This window comes from Phoca vitulina, unplaced genomic scaffold, assembly GCF_004348235.1.
Source record: "Phoca vitulina isolate PV1807 unplaced genomic scaffold, GSC_HSeal_1.0 scaffold12, whole genome shotgun sequence".
Taxonomy (NCBI): Eukaryota; Metazoa; Chordata; class Mammalia; order Carnivora; family Phocidae; genus Phoca; species Phoca vitulina.
The window spans coordinates 5790301-5812023 of record NW_022589715.1 but is presented as its reverse complement, the minus strand read 5'-3'; the positions used below and the strand labels follow the sequence as shown (position 1 = coordinate 5812023).

The 21723-nt window shown below is 35.0% G+C and overlaps 1 protein-coding gene across 4 annotated transcripts in view; it reads left to right on the top strand.

The window, feature by feature from the left end:
• Positions 1–21723, top strand: part of SOS1 (SOS Ras/Rac guanine nucleotide exchange factor 1) — a 144586-nt gene that overhangs the window by 101001 nt on the left and 21862 nt on the right. For all 4 annotated transcript variants that reach the window (XR_004300272.1, XR_004300271.1, XM_032410349.1 and 1 more), the window contains exons 10-17: positions 428–1083; positions 9970–10051; positions 10829–10951; positions 11255–11358; positions 12527–12749; positions 13894–14013; positions 19558–19720; positions 20227–20344. Coding sequence is in view for 2 of the 4 variants with exons in the window: in XM_032410349.1 (XP_032266240.1) it covers positions 428–1083; positions 9970–10051; positions 10829–10951; positions 11255–11358; positions 12527–12749; positions 13894–14013; positions 19558–19720; positions 20227–20344 (1589 nt within the window). In the remaining 2 variants the exon portion in view is untranslated. The remainder of the gene's footprint in view (positions 1–427; positions 1084–9969; positions 10052–10828; positions 10952–11254; positions 11359–12526; positions 12750–13893; positions 14014–19557; positions 19721–20226; positions 20345–21723) is intronic.

Sequence of the window (21723 nt, the reverse complement as noted above, 5' to 3'; positions counted from 1 at the left end):
TAACATTGCTTCCACTTTCTTAATTATAATATGTGCATGTTTGTTAGCTTTAGGTCTTGTCCACTTAAACATTTCTAAATAATTTTTTAAGTCTTTTAAATTATTTTTTCACTATATTGGCTACTTTTTAATATTTGTCATTCTAAATATTTAGTAGCCAAGGTAGAAATAATCATTCCATAGCTAAATTTATAGAGTAGAATTTTGTCAATAGTCATTGTTCTTTTTAGAGCACTAAAAAAGTCTCTACTGTGTTGCTGTAGTTCCTAAAATGGTACAGTATTGTAACACTAATATATTTGGAGAATTAGTGAAAACCTTCTCGGTGCAACTTTTTAAAATGTACTTTTACATTGTCCTTTATTTACATGAATTCTAGATTGTCTGTTGTCTGTGCACTAATAATGTTTTTTTTACTTTATCCCAGTGAATCTGCATGTCGGTTTTATAGTCAGCAAATGAAGGGGAAACAACTAGCAATCAAGAAAATGAACGAGATTCAAAAGAATATTGATGGTTGGGAGGGAAAGGACATTGGACAGTGTTGCAATGAATTTATAATGGAAGGAACTCTTACACGTGTAGGAGCCAAACATGAGAGACACATATTTCTCTTTGATGGCTTAATGATTTGCTGTAAATCAAATCATGGGCAGCCAAGACTTCCTGGTGCTAGCAATGCAGAATATCGTCTTAAAGAAAAGTTTTTCATGCGAAAGGTACAAATTAATGACAAAGATGACACCAGTGAGTACAAGCATGCTTTTGAAATAATTTTAAAAGATGAAAATAGTGTTATATTTTCTGCCAAGTCAGCTGAAGAGAAAAACAATTGGATGGCAGCATTGATATCTTTACAATACCGGAGTACACTGGAAAGGATGCTTGATGTGACGATGCTGCAGGAAGAGAAGGAGGAGCAGATGAGGCTCCCTAGTGCTGATGTTTATAGATTTGCAGAGCCTGACTCTGAAGAGAATATAATATTTGAAGAAAACATGCAGCCCAAGGCTGGAATTCCAATTATCAAAGCGGGAACTGTTATTAAACTTATAGAGAGGCTCACATACCATATGTACGCAGGTAAGAAATAAAAAGTTGCCTGTCACTTTTATTTTCCTGCTTCCAGCTGATTTTCTTTGCTGCACAGGTCATTGTGCCTAAAATAGAAAGCAAACTAACAACAAAAGATCCTCCGCATTATTCCGAGTTCATTTTCCTTTGCCTAAAAATACTGCCATTTATACTTTTTCTACCACATTTACATATTATTTTTAACTTTACAACCAGAATTACAAATGAGCAAATAAAATCACTTGGCTAAATTTACCCAATTAGTGGCAGAAACAAAACTAAAAGTAGTGGTAAATCATCATCATCAGGGTCTAACAACCTTTACCTCTTCTTCTTTTTTCTTTCTTCTCCTTCCATTACTGAGATTATAAAGTCAGTAAAAATTTTGGTATACGTTCATCACCAAAATTGTGCTGGTAGTACAAATATGCACAACATTGTTTTTTCTTAATTTCTATTCCTAAAACTTAATTAAGTTTAGCAATCCTGAAAGTCATTGAAGTTTTCAGTATTTGTTTGCATTTTACAACCAATGTCATTTAAAAAAACAATTTTACCTTAGCAGGGCAGTTTTTAGAGACAAACATGTCCAGACTACTTAGGAAGATCGGTAGAGGCCGAATCAAATGTAATGTTTGAGAGTTAAGGAACAAACATAATGATTCTTTTTTTAAAGTAATTTTATTTCTTCTGGTAAAGTAACCCATGATAATCCAATGTTCCTCAACCTTCAACTTCCCTACACAATAGAAAGCTTGGAAATTGGGCAATACTGTAGCGTATGGTATAGTGGAAAGAGCACCAAATCTGGATTTACACCCCACTCTATCACAGTTCCTTAAGGTCCCAGAATCTCAGTTTCCATCTCAAAAATCAACATCGCAACAGCAACCTTAGAATGTTATTGGAAAGAATAGATGAACTACAACATGTGAAAACTCTTTGTAAATCTAAATGTAAACTTACTTTCAAAGAATGTTTTTTATTACAAAGACATATAAACTGAAACATAACTCTTATAACATAAATGCTGTCCTTAAGTAGTTGAACGTGAAAGTTAACCTCCATCCCAAACTTCTTGCTTAAATATATTCCTATTTCTAGATGTGTTTCTGAGGGAGGTCGATTTTTTTGTTTGTTTTGTTTTTTCATTTTTTTAAAGTCCTCTAAATAGGGTCTCAGTTCTCTCTGGAAGCTGTTCTGGCACTAGTTAAATTAAACTTTTAAAGATACGCATTAACTAATCCACTGTAAGAAAGATGAATAGCATTTGATAATGTTGATCTGTTCGATTTGTTAAATGTCCAGTCAGAATTACTTAAATGGCCTGGAAACTATCAGGTCCTCTTTGCAAAAAAGTAAAATCAAGTTAGAATATTTTTATCAGTGATATCAAAGCACCTTTATGAATATAATGTTTCATTATCTCCACGTCTCTGGAATAAATAAGCCAGGGTTTTGTTTTGTTTTTAATTTTTATTTGGCCTCTATAATTGGTAGTTCTTTTGCTAGCCTTTTCCACAGTAAAATATTAGTGTTTTCTGTAGGCTATTAAAAGCAGTTTGGGTTCTCTAACGAGATTCCATTTGGTAGTAGCAGGCAGTAGCTGAAACATGTTGAAGATAGTGTAAGAAGACTAGTCTGGGATTCCAATTTTACTATTGATTTTTCACCTAGAAACTTCTGCAGTCAGTGTATTCATTTTACTGACTCAAAAATGAAAAAACAAAGCACAGGAAAGTTAAATAAGCTGCCAGGATTTTACATGAAAAAGAAATAGATTATTCTGGTATCTTTTTAATATATAAAACTTTTTGAGAGGTACAATTATCAGCAATTAATATGACCAACCTGTTTTGTGATCTTCATCAACTTCTGTATACTGTTTAAGATCTAGAATACAACTACAAAAATGTTCATTAAGTTCCTCGAAATTTGTGGTTGCAAAATGCTTATTTCTTTGCCTTTTAAAGAATTTTTAAGGTTATACAAGCTCAGATTGCTCTTCTTGCCAAATTATTCTGATTTTTAAGGGTCTTAGAAGATTCACTGATTTCTTTAGCATAAGCATTCTAAACCGTTCATCCTTTTAAATTAAATACCTTTGTTTTGAGTTCTTAGACTGTTTAGAGTAAAATTAATCCTTGGATTTTTATCTACATAAGACAAAAGTTTTACTGTTTTTTGGGGTTTTTTTTCCTATAGAGCAGTATAAGTGGAAAGTGCTAAAGAAGACTCACTAGTGTTTACTATCACATGTCAGTAGTATTGGACTTGGAAAGCATTTTCAGATTCCAAATTTTTTAATATAATTGTTTCTGTAAAACTTGATTGTTGATGATAAAGGTTTTTTTTTTAAACTGCTTGCTGCATTTCACAGAACTAACTTAGTAAGCAGTTGCAGAACTACAATTAAATATTTTCTGGGAACTGTGCTTTTTATTTTTTCAATGAGGACACTTTAAAACAAAACTTGAACAAGCATAGCTGAGAGTTTTTATGGAGTCTCTGGAGTTTTTCTCCTTAATGTACACGATGCTAGCCTAGTCTGTAGAATAGTACTTTTGCCTTGATGTCTTATTACTTTTGATAGTTGCTCTTACTTATATTAACTTTTAGCTTTTGAATAGAATGGCATTTTAAATGGTTTTACTTCTAGTTAGTATAAAACACTGAAATTTCTAGATTTATAGGACTTTGCAAAGTTAAGTGTATTCACATTTAAATTGACAAGATTGTTTTACTTTTTTAAAAAATAAAAGTTTTTCAAAAATTCCTTTCATTAATTTCTTGAGGAATAAAATGCCAGTTTTAGAAATGTTGTGGCCAAGTTTTTTTTTTACATTTTTCTTTTCTATCTTCTTTTGAAGCTTAATTGAATATTTTAACATAGGTCATTAAGGTATATTACTGGTGTAACTGGAATACACAAGCAGCTGTCATGAGTTGTGGTTCACAATACCTACAAATTAGTATTAATTACTAGTTTATTTGGGCTCTTCTGTAAGGTCTGTCACTGAACGTGTTACTGGCAGATATGGAATGTGTTTTTAATAGATCATCTATGAACTCGTAAAACATGAAAGCAATTATTTTTTAAGGTCTCTTCCAGCTCAAATGTACTTTGAGTCCTTACTACAATAATAACAGATCAAGTTGCCATTTATTTTTAGAATTATTGGTCTGCTCTTTTTGCGGTAGTGGGGGGAGCGGTTCAGTTGGTTGATAGATATTTTTATTGGAGAACATTCAGTGCAAAATGGGCTGAAATAAAGGCTAAAATATAACTTGCACATTTTTATTATGTTGTACAGAATTATAATAAAAGACATTGGCTGTAATATATGAGAAAATTTAATATCCACTAAGCACCACTTACAGACATTTTTTTAGGTTATGGATTGTTCAGAAATTGTCATAAAAACAGAAGAAAAACTGGTTTAACCTTACTTAATTCAGACTTCACTGTGGCTTTAGCCAACTTGATCCCTCAGGTGTTTTTAACAATAATTTTGAAACAGAGCTATAGATTTGCAGTGTTAGACAACAGGACCAATCCCTCAACGAATACACAAAACACAAGGCCCCTGAAAGTTATATGATTTTCCAGAAATCATACCAATTAATTGCAGAATGAGGACTAAAACTTAGGTTTCTTGATTCTTAATAGACTGTACTTTTCACCATGTTACAGTGACTCATGTAAGGCAAATTTTTTTCATTATTAAAATATATTTTTTATTATGTGTATCAAATAATAAAAATAAAGAGAATTTCTTGGTTGGTTTGAATTGCCAGTAATATAAATGGCTTGTTTCTTATTGGGCAAACACAGGTTTACTATGAAGATTTAAGCAGAGTAATTTTTTTCTCTTATTGAAATAGGTAATAATAGATAAACTTCCATTTTAATGCATAGATTTTAGTATACAGTTAGATATTGGGCATCATAATTTTAATTTTTAACAAAACCCAGTCTACTGGTGTTGTTTGTAAAGGAAAGCTTTCTGGGAGAAAAAGTTAAATTTAGGTAAATTAGAAAATAATTAACTGTCACTTAAAAAGAAAAAAAGATTGCAACAGGGTCTTATGTGGAATCTGATTTATAGCTTGTCTCTCAGATCCAGTATTTCTGGACATAGACTAATTTGCTAACTGCATCAGAACTTTGGCATCCATTTCAAATGCTGGAGAGGGGACAGTATCTAGTCAGGTCATTCTGAATCTGGCAAGAATATGAAGAGACTTTCCTTAACCTACCTTAAGAGGACCACAAAGCAATATATGTAAAGAAGAAGAGATGAGAGTAGGAATTTTACTTCCGTTTCAGAGTTACAGGAAGGAAATAAAGTACAAATTAATTATTGAGACTTAAAACAACATGAGTAAAGAAATGTTTGGTAATGGTGTGTCTGGTTTGATAGTCTTATTTTAGAGAAATGAGGTGTCCTTGAGGCAGGGAAAATTCAGAACTGATATTATATGCAAATACAAGCTTTTCATATTGAAGTGTGGGAAAAAGGTGTTTCCCATGTGTGGTGAACTCTTTTCTAGAAAATGGTATTGAAAAAAATGTTAGCCGGTTGATAGTTTTCTTTAAAGTATTTATTGCTATTTTACGCCCTCAGAAAATCCTCAGAAACCTGCATTAGCTTTCTTTTGAGTTTGTGGCCTCTATAAATTCAGTTTGTGTGTCTTAACTTTAAAAAAAATCTTTTGAACAATTTTTGATCTATAGGGCAGTGCTGTTCTATTTTTAAACTCTCTGATAATTTTTTTAAGTGTTTGTGCGTCAGCATAGCTTCTGTTTCCTTTTTTAAGGAATTCAAGAGTGATTGTTTATAAATCCTTGTTGAGAAGCTTATTGTTTCTTGTGGCTTTTTAAATGGCTGTATTAAAGGGAGAATTATCACATGAACAGACATCCTGATTAACAGTGGTTCACTATGGGAGTGGGGGAGGGGCATTCTTGACATAAATAACTCCATGTAACAAATATTTCATGAATTTTCATTGACCTTGCCAAATAAAATGTCAAGTGTCAATCAAAATAGGTACCTAAGAAAAAAAGATTGAATTATCACCTCAAAGTTAGCATGCTGTCTTCTGAACATTAACCTAGGTATATTTTGAGTTCCTAAGATTTTGAAGAACTGTGCAGAGAAGTATTATCAAAGAACAGTTTTCAAGTGAAGGAGACAACGCAGCAGAAAAAAAGTCACTGCAGCTCCTGTTCGAAATAACCTGGACCAGGGATTTGATGGGAGAGTTGGCAGCTGTTTGTATGGAGGGAGGGAAGCAGAGCAGCTAGTAAGCTTGGTGGAAATCTTCGTGCAGGGATTTGAGAATCTGGTAGAAATAATAATGAAGAAAAACCACAGGGAAGCTTTTATCATTGCTCATATTGAAATTCCCGTGGGGTTAATTTCGAGAAAGAGGTTTGTGGAATTTACATCCACAAGCAAGTGATAAACAGAAAGAGAAAGAGACTCTCAAAATAGCCCCCAATTTTTGTGTTCTCCACAAGTATTCATGCTTATGTTCTAAAACCAAAGCGACCTGGCTTTTGTATTTTTACGTGTTTGCCTTCCATCTGTCTCTGAAACATCATTTTATGATGCAGGTAGATGACTGCTGCCCCACAAGCAGCAGGGCCAGGGTCACACTCAGCCTTTACCATTGCCTGAGAGATGTAAGTAGCTAGTGCTTTGTTTTCTTACAAAATTAGGTAATCTGTGCTGATTGGTGAGTATTTTCAAAATACTGAATTATCTTAGTCCTTCACATCATCCATAAGATAAAGATTTCCAGGGGTTAGTGTGACATAGTACATGTGAGAATCACTGAAGGGGGGAAATTAATAGAGATAAAAATAGCTTCTGGAATACGTACGCTTTTTTGTGTAAGATTTCAAATACAAATGTTATGGCCTCAAATACAGATGTTACGTTTTTACTCATTAGCAGTTTTGCACCACTTGAGACTAAAAGTGGAGTCTAAATCAATACAAGCCTGGGAATATATGCAGCCTGTAAGATATTTTTTGAAGGTCCTTAAACTTTGGCCAAGTTTTCTTGGTTTATTTTTAGCTTCTGCTGGTTTTTTTCTTTTTGGCAAGACTGCTCTTATTTCTAATCAAGTTAAAAACAACTTAAACTTGAATCACGTTAGAATTTAGGACAACAGTGATGAGTGTGGGAGTGTTTATTATGCTGCCCGCTTCACTCACTCCTCTGCTGAATACAGTGTGCAGGACGGTACAGCTGCTACTTCCTAAAATCTGGAAGAAGGCTTGACAGGAATTACAGAATCACAGTTAGACGGCCGATTTTTCAATGACTTTCTAGTGCCGGTAACCGGATTAGCAGTTTGCAGCTACATTCGCAATTAATCATTTATTTCAGTTTCTGTAATGATTACATAACTCATGGAATTGTTCTTTGTATTTATATGTCACAGCTGTGGAAACCTGAAGGGATCCTTTAATCCAGAGAGGTTATGTGATACAGTAGAAAAAAGCATAAAACTAGGCATCGCACAATCTAGCTTCTGGTTCCATCTCTGCCACTCTACTGTGTGACCTTGGATAAGTCTTAGCTCCTCCTCTCATGTAGAAAGGAAAAACATCTCAGCACCACCCCCTTCACAGCAGTCATGTGGAATCAATTATGTGAGTGCCCTTTGAGAACATGACGTAACAGAGATCAGGAGTTGATAGGATCCCCGTGTGACTGATGTAGCACCGAGGCATATCATGACTTTCCCAGCATTGTCATCAGTTACTAAGGTACCGAAGTGACCAGACGTTTTGGTTGAAGATGAAAAGACCATTTTAAAGTAGTTTGCTTTTAAAAATAGGCTGTTTTCTTAAAAAAAAAAAAAATTCACTTAGAACTTGCTTTTATTCTGTTTTTCAATTTAAAAGTATCTTTGATATCCTGTAACTTTTTAGCCTAACTTAGGTGGCATCTGAGGAGAAATGGATCTGAATATTGATTTTAGACTTCTAGATCGAAATAAACTTTTCCTTTAAAAAAAAGGAGGGGCCAGTCTAAATTTAGAATACGGCCCAGGGATACTTGGAACCCTCTCTACTAAGGGTCTGGGCTCGCTCTCCCTCAGTGACAGCTCGGCATCTCTACAGTGACCACTGCTTTTGCTTCCTAGACATATGATATTTTGAGTAGCCTCACCTTACAAATAGATTTGCAGAACAGGAAGTAGATTCTTGAAAGGGAGGATTGTGATGAAATCGATATAAATCTCTGTTTTAAAATCTTGTACAGCCTTCTGTTCTAAAATCTTTTCTTCTGGATGAGACATTAGTCTTTAACGTTTGAGGAACTCTGTAACTGAAGACAAACAATAAGATACCAACAGAGAGGAAATTACTAAAGGATTGTATATATTTAAATTACTTTTATCAGTAACCCACTAGACTTGGAAAGTAAAGGAGAAGAGGGGCATTTAAAACCAGTATGTTTTTATTCTGTGAATTTTCTTTAACTTAAAAAAGCATTATAAATTCAAGGTTGTCTGATATTTAAATCAATTCATTATCTTGATGACCACATAAACCAATAGATAAGAAATAGATTTTTATGATAAATCCATGCATTTGCTTTGGGGGAGGTTGTTTAATATATTATCATTATTTTATGTTAAGGTTAAATTTAGCATGGTTCTTAATCAGACAGAATCAGCCTAAATAGAAATTTTCCAAACAAATTAACTGTGATTCTTGGTAAATCCTATGCTAATAAAAGACACTGTACTCACAAAGGATCCACAGTGTGAAGCCTAACAAAAATAAAGGTACTTGCTACTGTCAACGAATTCATCATTAAATTAGAGCTTTACCAGTCCATAATGTAAAATAGGAAAAGGATGCTCCCAATAAAAAAGTTAATGAATTCTCCACTCCTTCTTTTTAATGACTTAGAACTAAATGTGGACCTTGGTGAAATTGGAGTCATAGAAGGGAGTGATTTTTTTTCCCCCATTGTGGGAAGATGTTTCTCCCCTTGTTTATGCAGAAGATGACAGCCCCGGTCTCTTATTGCTGATGACAGCAGCCTTTCTCCACAACTTGGGGGAAAAGTGTCAAGGAGAGACTGGAGTAGGCCAAGCCTGGGGAAGTGATCGCACTCGGGCAGCCTCCTGGTCTACTTCAGGGAGCTGTGAATGAAAAGTAGGTCCTCTCATGGAAGGGGTTGGAGACTGAACTCTTAGCGTGACTACTTGAAATAAAAGGAATTAAGTTGTGAATAGAACCAAATCCACATTCTCACACATTTAGCAGTTTTAATAACTTACAGGTATTTGTAAGCTTCTTTTAGCAGTTTTAAGACCTCTGGCGAATAAAATCATTGAGAAACTGTATTTAACTTAATCTACAGCGTTATAAGATCCAATTTCTAGTTGTATGCTCTCTTAACGTGATTTAAAGGAATCTAGATAACATCCTAGATAAACTAGTCTGGATGTCAGAAAAAGTAATGGGTTATTGCTGTGGCCTTTTTCTTCACGAGGGAGATAGAAACCAACTGGAGATGTTCTGAGATCCAGGTAGCAGGTGGGAGCTTATGTCCAGGCTCTTTGCCTTTCTTCCCTTTGCATTCCTGTGGCCGATGAGGACTTTAGTAAGTTCAGCTAGTCAGAGTGTACAGAGGTCAAGAAATAAGTCGATACAGAATCTTAGTAACAATGGTTTTGCCACTAATTTAGGAAGCCCTCAAGCTAGCAGTTTGTTATAAAGTCCAAAGCATTCTATGTGGTCAATACATTTTGGGAATTTTAAAATTGACTGTTTCATCCCTTTTGAAAATGTTAATAATAGCTTTAATCATGCTGAATCAAAGATTTTAATAAGATAATTTTCCTTTTTCTTCTTAGATCCCAATTTTGTTCGGACATTTCTTACAACATACAGATCCTTTTGTAAACCTCAAGAACTACTGAGTCTTATAATAGAAAGGTCTGTTAATGTAAAATGTTTAAATTTCCTTTTTTTTTTTTAAAGAGAATGAGCCAAGATCCTGTATGTTTCTCAGAAATAAATTGTATGAGCTTTAAATTGTAGTTCATGAGTACTTTTTAAAGAAATAACATCTTTATAATAATCTTTTAGTTTTGATTATTAAAGTACAAAAATAAGCATTCTTTTTTACATGGAAACCCAGTACTTGAAATTTCAAATTTATGGAATTAGTCAAGTTAAAGAACTATATAAAAATGTATAATTTAAGTTCTGAAAATTTAAATTTTGATGATTTAGGTGTTCTAAACAGAACTTTTCAAATATATCACATGTTGAAGAAAATGGAGCTTATCAGTGAACAAATACCATAATCAAGAAAAGTGTTTCAGCCACCCAAGGAACAGTCAACTCTTTAAGGATTACCCTAAAAACTGTTACGTTAGCTGATTCAGAGTGATTACACAAGCCAAAAATGAACAGCAGTCCCATAACTTTATAATCACATTTATTTTTAGACTTTGCATGTATTTTTAATCCTTTATTATGTTTCTTGTTTTTTTATATTGGCAAGTATTAATTTCTTTTTTAAAAATTAAAATAAGATCATTAACCTTTATATTATAGAAGCCTTGTTTTCACTGATGCATATGTGTATCTGTAGTAATTTTCACAGTGCTCTCTGGATTGTGCTGACTAGTGAAAAGGGGTGTAGTTTTCTGTTCGAATAATTTGATGTTATTAGTATTTTCATTAGTTTGTTCTGTTTTATGTTAGGTTTGAAATTCCAGAGCCTGAGCCAACAGAAGCTGATCGCATAGCTATAGAGAATGGAGACCAGCCCTTGAGCGCAGAACTAAAAAGGTTTAGGAAAGAATACATACAGCCTGTCCAGCTGCGGTAAGCGGTAACGAAGCAACTGAAGTGGTGGAGTCTGTACTGAACTTTTGTTTCAGAGTTGAAGTAAATAAGCATCTTTCCCAAGCAAGCAGGAGGTAGCAAGTAAAATGAGTGAAATAAAGAGCAATTATCAGAAATTATTGTATAAGTCTTAATTAACATAGAATTTTAAAAGTGGTAAGCCACTTATAAAATTATTTAATTTTTATTTTTTATGTTTTAATTTATGCAATTCATCATGGTAAACGCTTATGTGTGTGAGTTCCCATGTAATTCAGTTGTTCTTCTGTGTTAATGCCATAGAGTATTAAATGTATGTCGGCATTGGGTAGAGCACCACTTCTATGATTTTGAAAGGGATGCAGATCTTTTGCAGCGAATGGAAGAATTTATTGGAACAGTGAGAGGTATGGTTTTTTTAAGTGCTTAGTTTTATATGTAATAAAAGTACCAATATGGTGACTGTCAACTGATGTCATTATTGTTCAGTGTTGTTAAGGGTTGTTTATAACAGTGGCAGCACAACCATTTGAAAAAGCTGAAAATTTTCATCAAACAACATTTTGACCTACAAATTGCTCAATAATCACCCTGTTGACCCAAATGTATTTTCATTTAGTAAATCAGTGTAGTGATTATTTTGGAATTGGATAGAAAAAGTCTCGATTTATGCCGTTTTTCCACTTATCTGAAGGTATGTGTATCAGAGGACAGTTAGGAACTGGTGTGCCATCAGAACACCACTGCTGGAGACGGACTGGGCCCCAGTTAGGGGAATAGAGCATGTATCAGAGAGGCCGCAGAGCAGATTGGACTGAAAGCCAAGAAACAAGAGTTCTGTTCTGAACACTGCCACTCACCAGATACATGACTTTGGGCAAAACCACTTTGATTCTGTAGACTCCTGTTTCCTCATCAGTAACATAAGAAGCAAGACTCAATGATGCCAAAGTTTCCCCTCGAGTTTTAAAGATTCTATGATCATACAGGTCTAAGAATGTCCTAGACAAACTTGTTTCTAATGTCCAAAGTGTACTCTAAATGAGAATCAGAAAATAAAGGGTTAAATAAGAGTACTTTCATGCATAGTACAAAACAGAGCCACATCAGAAATGCACACTGACATGAAGGAATCGATCCTCTGGTACTGTTTGGTTTGTAAGATGCAATGTTAATTAGATTAACAGTGAATGTGTATAGTCCAACCTTATAAATCCCATGTGTGCCAGATTTATCTTTTTTATGGAGGATTATAAAATAATATTTTGAACTGAAGTTAGGAATGATAGAGGTGAAAAATCTATGAATAAACTACTTTCTAATTTTATTTTGAAAGGATGTAGAAGAATATGTACCAGACTATTAATAGTAGTTACCCATGTGAAGAAGAATGAGATTGGGATAGGGAACAGGGACGTGGTAAAGGGGAACTTCCATTTTTTTATTTTTATCATTTGAACTTTGTAATAACAAAGATATATTTAAGTATCACTTGTCTGATTTTAAAATATTTTAAAAGGATAAAATATCGAGTGAAAAGTTTTTAAATGTTATTTAAAATGTAATGTATTTCAGGTAAAGCAATGAAAAAATGGGTTGAATCCATCACTAAAATAATCCAAAGGAAAAAAATTGCAAGAGACAATGGACCAGGTCATAATATTACATTTCAGAGTTCACCTCCCACAGTTGAGTGGCATATAAGCAGGCCTGGGCACATAGAGACTTTTGACCTGCTCACCTTACACCCAATAGAAATTGCTCGACAACTCACTTTACTTGAATCAGATCTATATCGGTATGTAATTTGACATTCAAGCTGAAAAATCATTTCAAAGGAGTTAATTTTTTAAATGAAATACTGGTTTCTGCCTTATAGGAATGTTGTAAGACCTAAATGAGCTAGTACATGAAGTGTGTAGTAATAAAGCCGTGATGCATAGAAGGCCTCCCCTTCTTTGACTCCCTGATCCCCCTGCCCTGCCTGGATTTATAGCTTCTCTCTGTCTGCAGTCACTCCTAGCTGGTAGAGCTAAGTGCAGATCCTGGCTTTACCAATTGCTGGCTTGGTATCCTTGGGCAACTTTAGCCTTCTTGTTTAACTTTTACTACTCTGTCCCTTAGCTTCCTCAGGATTAAAATGGGGCTAATAATAGTACCTATTCCTCAGGCTGTTGTGAGATTGAAAATAGTCAATTTATATACAATGCTTGGCAAATTGCCCAAAACAAGGTCAGGGCTCAGTAAGTTAGCTGTTGCCCTTGTAGTTGTGAACTTAAGTCATGGACAGTCATAGCCTTTTTGAGTTTTTCTACATTGACATAACTACTGTCTCAGTCCATTTCTCATTTTAAATGGGGACTGTTTAGAAGTTAGAATTGCAAACTATTTTTTTAATAACTAATGAAAAAAAAATCTATAGATCTCCATCCACTCCAAAGATCCTCACTATTCCCAAAAACTAATGTTAGAATCTATTTTATTTATTTCCCAAGATCTTTCTGTGATAGGGTTTTCCCCCCTCCTTTAGAGGGGGAAAAAAAAAAGATTTATGAACTGCAGTGATTACTATATCCTCGATGAACTGATCATTATAACAGATATCATTATTTAAAAGAACTATCCCGAATTACATTGCCACCCTAATTCATTAAATAATATTTATAAGTGCTGGGAAAGATATTATGAAAAAATCCCAATGTTGCCAAAAGCAAAATGCTACTATAAAGTGATAAGTACACAGGTACATGCATAAAAATATTGTTTTGATCCATAGAAAAATACCCATAATTGTAAAATTTTGTTATACCTTGTTTTCATAAACCTTTCTGTTGGTGTAAAAAGAAGGCTTAGATGGGAGGTTAGTTTTATTTACCTCATTTACTTAAGAAAACAGCATGCTAGAGGGAGAAGTATCATGTAGAATTATGTCTTGATTTTAGAGCCGTACAGCCATCAGAATTAGTTGGAAGTGTGTGGACAAAAGAAGACAAAGAAATTAATTCTCCTAATCTTCTAAAAATGATCCGGCATACCACTAATCTCACTCTGTGGTTTGAGAAGTAAGTATTACTGACATTCTTAGATTTCATAGCAGTCAGCTATTAGGATTTTAAGTGCAGTTCTGTTTTTATATGTCTCATGTTCTTTTTGGTTCCTCTGTTCCTCCTTTCTTTTGCACTGAGTGAATAGTTTTCTAATGTAACATTTTTATTTCATTAATGATTTTTGAGGGTTTGTTTAGTGAAAGCTTTAAAGCTTACCATCTACATCGGAATCCGCTTCAGATTTATACTAGTTTAATTCAAGGAATAGATATAAATGTTCCTCCTATAGAGCTCTATTCCCTGTCTCCCTTTTTTGTGGTATTATTATAATATGTATTACATATAATAATGATGCAAATCTAATAATACATTGTAACAGTTGTTGCTTTACCATTTGTTATTATTTCCTTAGCGCATTACAGCTTTGCTCTCACCCACCTCCTCTGTGTAGTTATTGGCAATATATTACATATAGGTCCAATATATTACTTATAGGTCCAACATTACATCACATCACATCCACATTATTTTATACAGTTGCCTTTTAAATCAGTTAAGAGAAGCAGTGAGAACAAAATATGCACTTACAGCGTCTTCTATAATCACAGATTTACTGTTAGCAGTGCTCTTTGTTTTTGTGGATTTGTGTTACCATCTGGGGTTCCTCGCTGTCAGCCTGAAGAACCTCCTTTAGTATTTCTTGTATGGTGGGTTTGCTAGCAACAGATTCTCTGTTTTTGTTTATCTGGGAAAGTCTTTATTTTGCCTTCATCTTTGAACAATAGCTCTATCTTCAAGTTAACTAATTATTTCTTCTGCCAATTCAAATGTACTATTAAGCCCCTTTAGTAAATTTTTTATTTTAACTGTTGTATTTTTTAATTTCAGAGTTTCCATTTGGTTCCTTTTATCATTGCTGTGTCTTTTATGTCATTGTCGTCCTATCTTCCTGTACTTTTTAAATCACGCTTTCTCTCCTTTAGTTCTGTGAACATATTCATAATGGCTACTTTGAAATCTTTTTCTGTTAAATCTGTGTCCTCCTCACAGGCAGTTACTGTTCCCTGCTTTTCTTTCCATGAATGGGTCATATAGTAGCTCCCCCTTATCTGCGGAGGATGTGTCCCAAGGCCCCCAGTGGAAGCCTGAAACCACGAAATAGTACCGAACCCTATATACACTATGTCTGTTGCCTATACATACGTACCTCTGATAAAATTTAATTTACAAATCAGGCACAGTAAGAGATTAACAACAATAATGAATAACACAGAACAGTTATAACAATATAATAAAAGTATGTGAATGTGGTCTCTCTCTCAAAATATCTTCCTGAACTGTACTCACCCTTCTTGTGATGATGTGGGATGATAAAATGCCTACACAATGACATGAAGTGCCCAGGCAAAGTGATGCAGCCTTAGGCTACTAATGACCTTCTTACGGTACCTCAAAAGCATGATCATCTGCGGGATGTGGTTGCCTGCGGGTAACTGAAACTGGGGAAAATAAAACCGCAGATGAGGGGGGACTACTGTACTTGTTTCTTTGCATACCTCCTAATTCTTTGTTGGAAACGTGACATTTTAGATAATACACTGTAGCAACTTGTGGGTAGTCCCCCCCCCCCCCCCCGCCACCAGAGTTATTGTTTTTGCTTGTTTATTTAGTGACTAGCTGGATTATTTTAGTGAGGCCTATCCCCCCAACTCCCTCCACACTGAGACGTTAAGCGGAGAAGTCCCTCTTCTGAGAGGTACAGATTTGGGTATGTCCACAGTCACCCCAAGAAGGCAGCAGTAGAGGTAGGGATTTCTTCGGCTCCTTTCCTGACCACACCCAGCTGTTCACATCCACTAACTGCCAGCTGTTAACCAGAAAACAGGCTCTCCTGTTTTCAACAATTTCCCCAGTGGTATAAATTGCTCTGCAAACAAATCCAATCAAATTGTGACTCCTTTTTAAGGAGTGGTTTCTTAGGTCCCCGATATTTGTTCTGACCCCAGGAAGACTCCTTCCAGCTCTTTTTCCCTGGTTCTCTCCTGCAAACTAGTCCATGGGCAGTCTAGGCAGTTAGATCCATGAATCTCCCTATCGCCTTCACCACAACTTTCCTTCATTGTTCTCGAGAGCAAGTGACGAGAGAGTAGAAGTTGTTTGAGCCTGTCCTCTTGAGCTCAGGATGATGGCAAGCTTCTCTGAAACATTCCTGCTCTAGGAGCCGAATGCAGGGTTGGGGGTGGGGTGTGAGGTCCTCTTTGCTCACCTCTCCTGGCGTGGGACCACTGCCTCAGGAGCCAGGGAAAGACTGTCTTCCCAGCATTCTCAGTATGCCACATTCAAGTGAGAGCCCAGGCTCCATGTCGGAGCGAAGAAGGGAGTCCCCACTCCTCAGCTGCACTCCGCAGGGAGTTAGCCTCAGCCACCAGGCAGCTGGGGACTGGATGAGGAATGCTGATGTCCTGTTCCTCCAGAGAAGAAACCCCTCCAGCTGGGAGCTAGGTGGAGAGGGAGGCCTAAGTTCTTGGCTGCAGCTGTCTGGAGTAGACTCTTTCCCTCCACCGCCAGAGGTTCTCTGGGAGAAGGAGGGAGCAGGCTTGGTTCAAATGCCATAAACTCTTGCCTCTCTTACTGAATTTTTGTAGATTTTCCTAAATAGATGTTTCTTCATTTGCCATTTGCTCTTAGGACCATTTCCAGAGACTTTAAATGGGGGGGGGGGGTTATATTTATATTATGTTTATATTTTTTATATATGTATAATTTTTACCAGTTTCACTGAGGAGTGGGTAAGCAGAGCTGCTTACACTGTGGTATCAGCAATGCAGAATCTCAATGCAATTTTATAGTTGGGGCCACAGAGTGGCATTTTATACATTGGCCATATTTTTTTCTGAGTAAATACAATGTGATTAGTTGACTAATATTTTATAAGGGTGATATGAGGTTTCCACAGATCACACTGGAATTATCAGAACAAGAGGCCAGTGACATAGGGAATGACTAGAACCTAAGCTAGAATGTGGATAAAGACTTGAAAGCAATTCCTGAAGAGAAATAAGCATTCCAAGTCACTTATATTATGTTATTATCTCTTAGCCTCTAAAAAGTAAAACTTTAGGGGCACCTGGGTGGCTCAGTCATTTAAGCGTCCGATTCTTGATTTCAGCTCAGGTCATGATCTCAGGGTTGTGAGATTGAGCCCCATGTGGGGCTCTGCACTCAGCAGGGAGTCTGCTTGAGATTCTCTCTCTCCCTCTCCCGCCCCCCCCACTCTCTTGTTCTAAAATAAAATAAATCTTTTTTTTAAAAAAGTAAAAAGTAAAACTTTAGAATTTGCCCTCTAAATGTTGCTTCCTGATTTCTTCATTATCAAATTAAATAACTATACTTAAGTATGCAGAAGACCTTTTCTATCATAAATAATTAAAATTTATGTCTGTAAAGAGGAAACAACTGATAAGACAGACTATTTTCATTTCTTTCTTATTTTTTTAAATTGTTGTAAGAGCACTTAACATGAGAGATACCCTCTTAACAGATTTTTTTCAATGTGTAATACAGTATTGTTAATTTATAGGCATAATGTACAATGGATCTCTAGAATTTATTCATCTTGCATAACTGAAATTTTATACATGCTAGTTGGCAACTCCCTATTTTCCCCATCCCATAGCTCCTGGCAATCACCATCCTATGCTTCTGAAATTTTGACTATTTTAGATACCTCATATGTGTAGAATCATGCAGTGTTCATCTTTCTGTGACTGGCTTATTCCACTTAGAATAACATCTTCAGTGTTCATCAATGTGGTCACATATTGCAGGATTTTCTTCTTTTTTAAGGCTGAGTAATATTCTATCATGTGTATATACCACATTTTCTTTATCCATTCATCCATAGATGGGTGTTTGAATTGTTTCCACATCATGCCTATCATGAACTAACACTGCAACAAACATGGAGTGCTAATATCTCTTTGAGACCCTGACTTCAGTACTTTCAAATAAATAACCAAAAGTGGAATTGGTGGATTGATCATATAATAGCTCTATTTTTAATTTTTGAGGAACCTCCATACTGTTTTCCATAGTAGCTGCACCTGTTTGCATTCCCCCCACCAACAGTATACAAGGGTTCCAATGTTGGCCTTTTCAATGTGAGAGGTTCTTGGTTGGCTACCGTGGTTCTTAGCCATGGATGTACATTAGAATTGGAGTCACCTGTAGATAAATCACTCCAGACTTACCTGGTTTTTACAAAAACTCCACAGGTGATCTCAGTCTGTATACCTAGGTAATATCAACTGGAATAGTTAAATAAAAGATGTAAATATATTATACTTGTACCTTTTTAAATGTCCAGCTAACTAGTTAGCCAGTGTATGACATATTTGTAGAGATATAGCTGTTTTAAACATGTAAACATGTTATGTTTAATTTGATAGCAAGGGAAATTTATTTTGATAGTTTTACAATAGTTCTTCTCTTGGTGGCAGGTTATCTTCATTGGAGAATAATGTAATGTAATTTTCACCTTTACATTTTAAAAAATGTTTAATACTGATTTATATTTATTGTTCCATTTATGTATTTCTAGTTTTTTTTTTTTAGATTATAAGTTGTTTACATTATTAAAAACCAAGTTTAAAATGCCTTTTTTCTTTCCTGGTGATTAGTAAATTTAAAAATTCTCTCAAATATTAGTAAATGCTCACGGAGGAATTTTTCTCTTTTTGAGCACAGTATGCTTCCTTTTAGCTAGGTACTGGAAATTACGTACCTTCTAAGGATTCTTGGTATTTAAATGTAAAATGTTTTTGACTTTTTCTTTCTTCCTTAGTAATTTAAAAAATTTTATTCTTAATTATGGTAAAATACTTTAATTGACTTTTTAACATTTCAGTGCTTTTCTAAAGAGCTGCTCCTAGGGCGCCTGGGTGGCTCAGTTGGTTAAGCGACTGCCTTCGGCTCAGGTCATGATCCTGGAGTCCCGGGATCGAGTCCCACATCGGGCTCCCTGCTCGGCGGGGAGTCTGCTTCTCCCTCTGACCCTCTCATGCTCTCTCTGTCTCATTCTCTCTCTCAAATAAATAAATAAAATGTTTAAAAAAAAAAAAAAGAGCTGCTCCTAGAAATACAACTAATTGTTTCTGTATATCAAAGAAAGAAACATTAATCACTAAAATCTTGCAATTAGATGAACAGGAGGCACAGAATTCTCGAGTTCCAGAATAAATTCCCCTAGAACACACCCACGTCCCAGAGACCAAGCATACATTCAACAAGATGTTAGGCTCATCAGTTAAGTCTAATAGAGTAGGAAAATGATTGACTTGTGCTGTGTCGGTGTGAAAACAGTGAAGAGCAGCGTGCCCGACTGAAGGCACTGCCTTATCCAGGCTCCTGCTAGACCCTTCCGTCTGAATATATGTTCTCTGTACTTCCTCTGTAACCATTCCCCCCCCACTCTACATTGTTTTATTTACTAAATTCCTTAAATCATTTCTTTGTTGGGAAAACTACAAATTTAATTCATTTTTTGTCTTTGATTCCCAGATGTATTGTAGAAACTGAAAACTTAGAAGAAAGAGTAGCTGTGGTGAGTCGAATAATTGAGATTCTACAAGTCTTTCAAGAGCTGAACAACTTCAATGGTGTCCTTGAGGTTGTCAGTGCTATGAACTCCTCACCTGTTTACAGACTAGACCACACATTTGAGGTAGGTTTGTGTAGGTGTTTTTTAAATGAAGAATCAGGATTTTAATAATCGTGGTCTTTAATTTTTAAGTGCCTTATCTGTCTTTTCAGTAACAGTTTAAAAGATGGAATTGTCTAAATTTTGTATTGAATTGGTTGCACTTTATAAATTAGGCATTCTCGTTAAAATGCATTCACAGGTCCTAGGCTAGGTTAGAAGATGAAAAACCTTTCAGCACTTTATTTGTATGTAATATACAATTAAATGCTCTCATAATTGTGTAAGGAATTGCAAGATATTAAACTGATAAGAACAGATTTCTCTCTCACACACACACACACACACACACACACCCTAAGTTTGTTCTAGGATCAATGAAGACAGTGTCTTTGAAACAGTTATTATCATTTCTTAGAATCAAACTGATACTGTTGTGTTTGGGCTACTCTAAGCCTGGCGTTTTGGGGCAAAACCTGTGATTCCTTTTGTAAACTTATGCTTCCTAAATATTATTTTTTTTATTATAGCAAATACCAAGTCGCCAAAAGAAAATTTTAGAAGAAGCTCATGAATTAAGTGAAGATCACTATAAGAAATATTTGGCAAAACTCAGGTCTATTAATCCACCATGTGTGCCTTTCTTTGGTGAGCATTTCTTGAATTTTTATTGTGTTTCTGGATAAAACAAGACACTTATTTCATTAAATGACTGAATATACATATATGTAATATACCAGCAGAAAATACTTATTTAGTAAATAATTAGCACCTGAATCACCGTAGAATTTTACTTTATTAGGACATTTGAAGATCATGCCCAAAATGTAAATTCCATTTTTTTATTTCCATCTTGGGCAGCCATTTGATATCATATAAAGCTGATTTGTGCTTTTATATTCATAGAAATCTTTTTTGTTGAATTTTAATAGACCAAACACTCTACAGAAGAGGTATGGCCATACTCATTTATATTTATAATCCTCTTACTTGTAAACAGTTTCACATAGCTAAAGGTCATCTTTGAGCCCACATCTTCTGCACATCAAAACTTTACCCTTCTTCTACACCAGAGGAAGGAAGTACCCTTTCCTTCCTTTTAAGACTTTTGCCTTTTGTCTGTATTTGAGAATATTTTTTTGAGCTAGATAACCAATCTAGCTAGATACTATATATCTAGCTGGGAATTTCTCAAGCTAGATATTTTACCAATCTGGCTTTTTATTTTTATTCTTTGATATACAGTATTTTAAAATTCTATAATCTGTCCATCTTTACCATTATGATTTTTATTGTTTCTAACCTTAGAAAATTCTTCCAGTCTAGTAATTTGATATTGCAGTCATATTTTCTTCTAGCTTATGATGTGACCTTTAAAATTATATTTAACTCTTTAATCAAAGTCTCTTTTAGATATATGAAATCTTCAAATTTATTTCTCCACCTAATTGTTTATTTGTTGACCCAGGTTTATTGAGTAATTTTCTTTATCCCATTTATATATGGTACCTCTTTCTTTAATAAATAGTGTTTCCCATTAACTTCCTATACAAGTGCCCCAGTTTTTAATGATTGGCACTTTATAATCTGTGATTCTCAACAAGGAGCAATTTTTGCCCCCCAGGGAACATTTAGCAATGTCTGGAGACATTTTTTGTTGTTCTAATTGGGAGGTGCTAGAGGCTTCTAGTGGGTAGAAGGCAGGATCCTACAACGCACAGGACAGACCCTGACAACAAAGAATTATCCAGTCCAAAAGGTCAGTAATGCCCAAGGCTAAGAAACCTGCTTTGTAGTGTTTTCATATATGACAAAGTTGGTTCTTCACTGCCACTTCAGTATTTTCTTTGCCAATTTTGTCTCTGAACTTTATAACGGGGGAGGGTGATAATTCCCCAAAATACAGTTGGAACAGTCTATCAATTAATTTGGAAAGAACATTTATGATACTTAACTTTTTCCTGGGTACTTTTGGTTGTGAATGGTATTCATTTTTTAATAATCAATTACCCTTAATTCTAAGAATT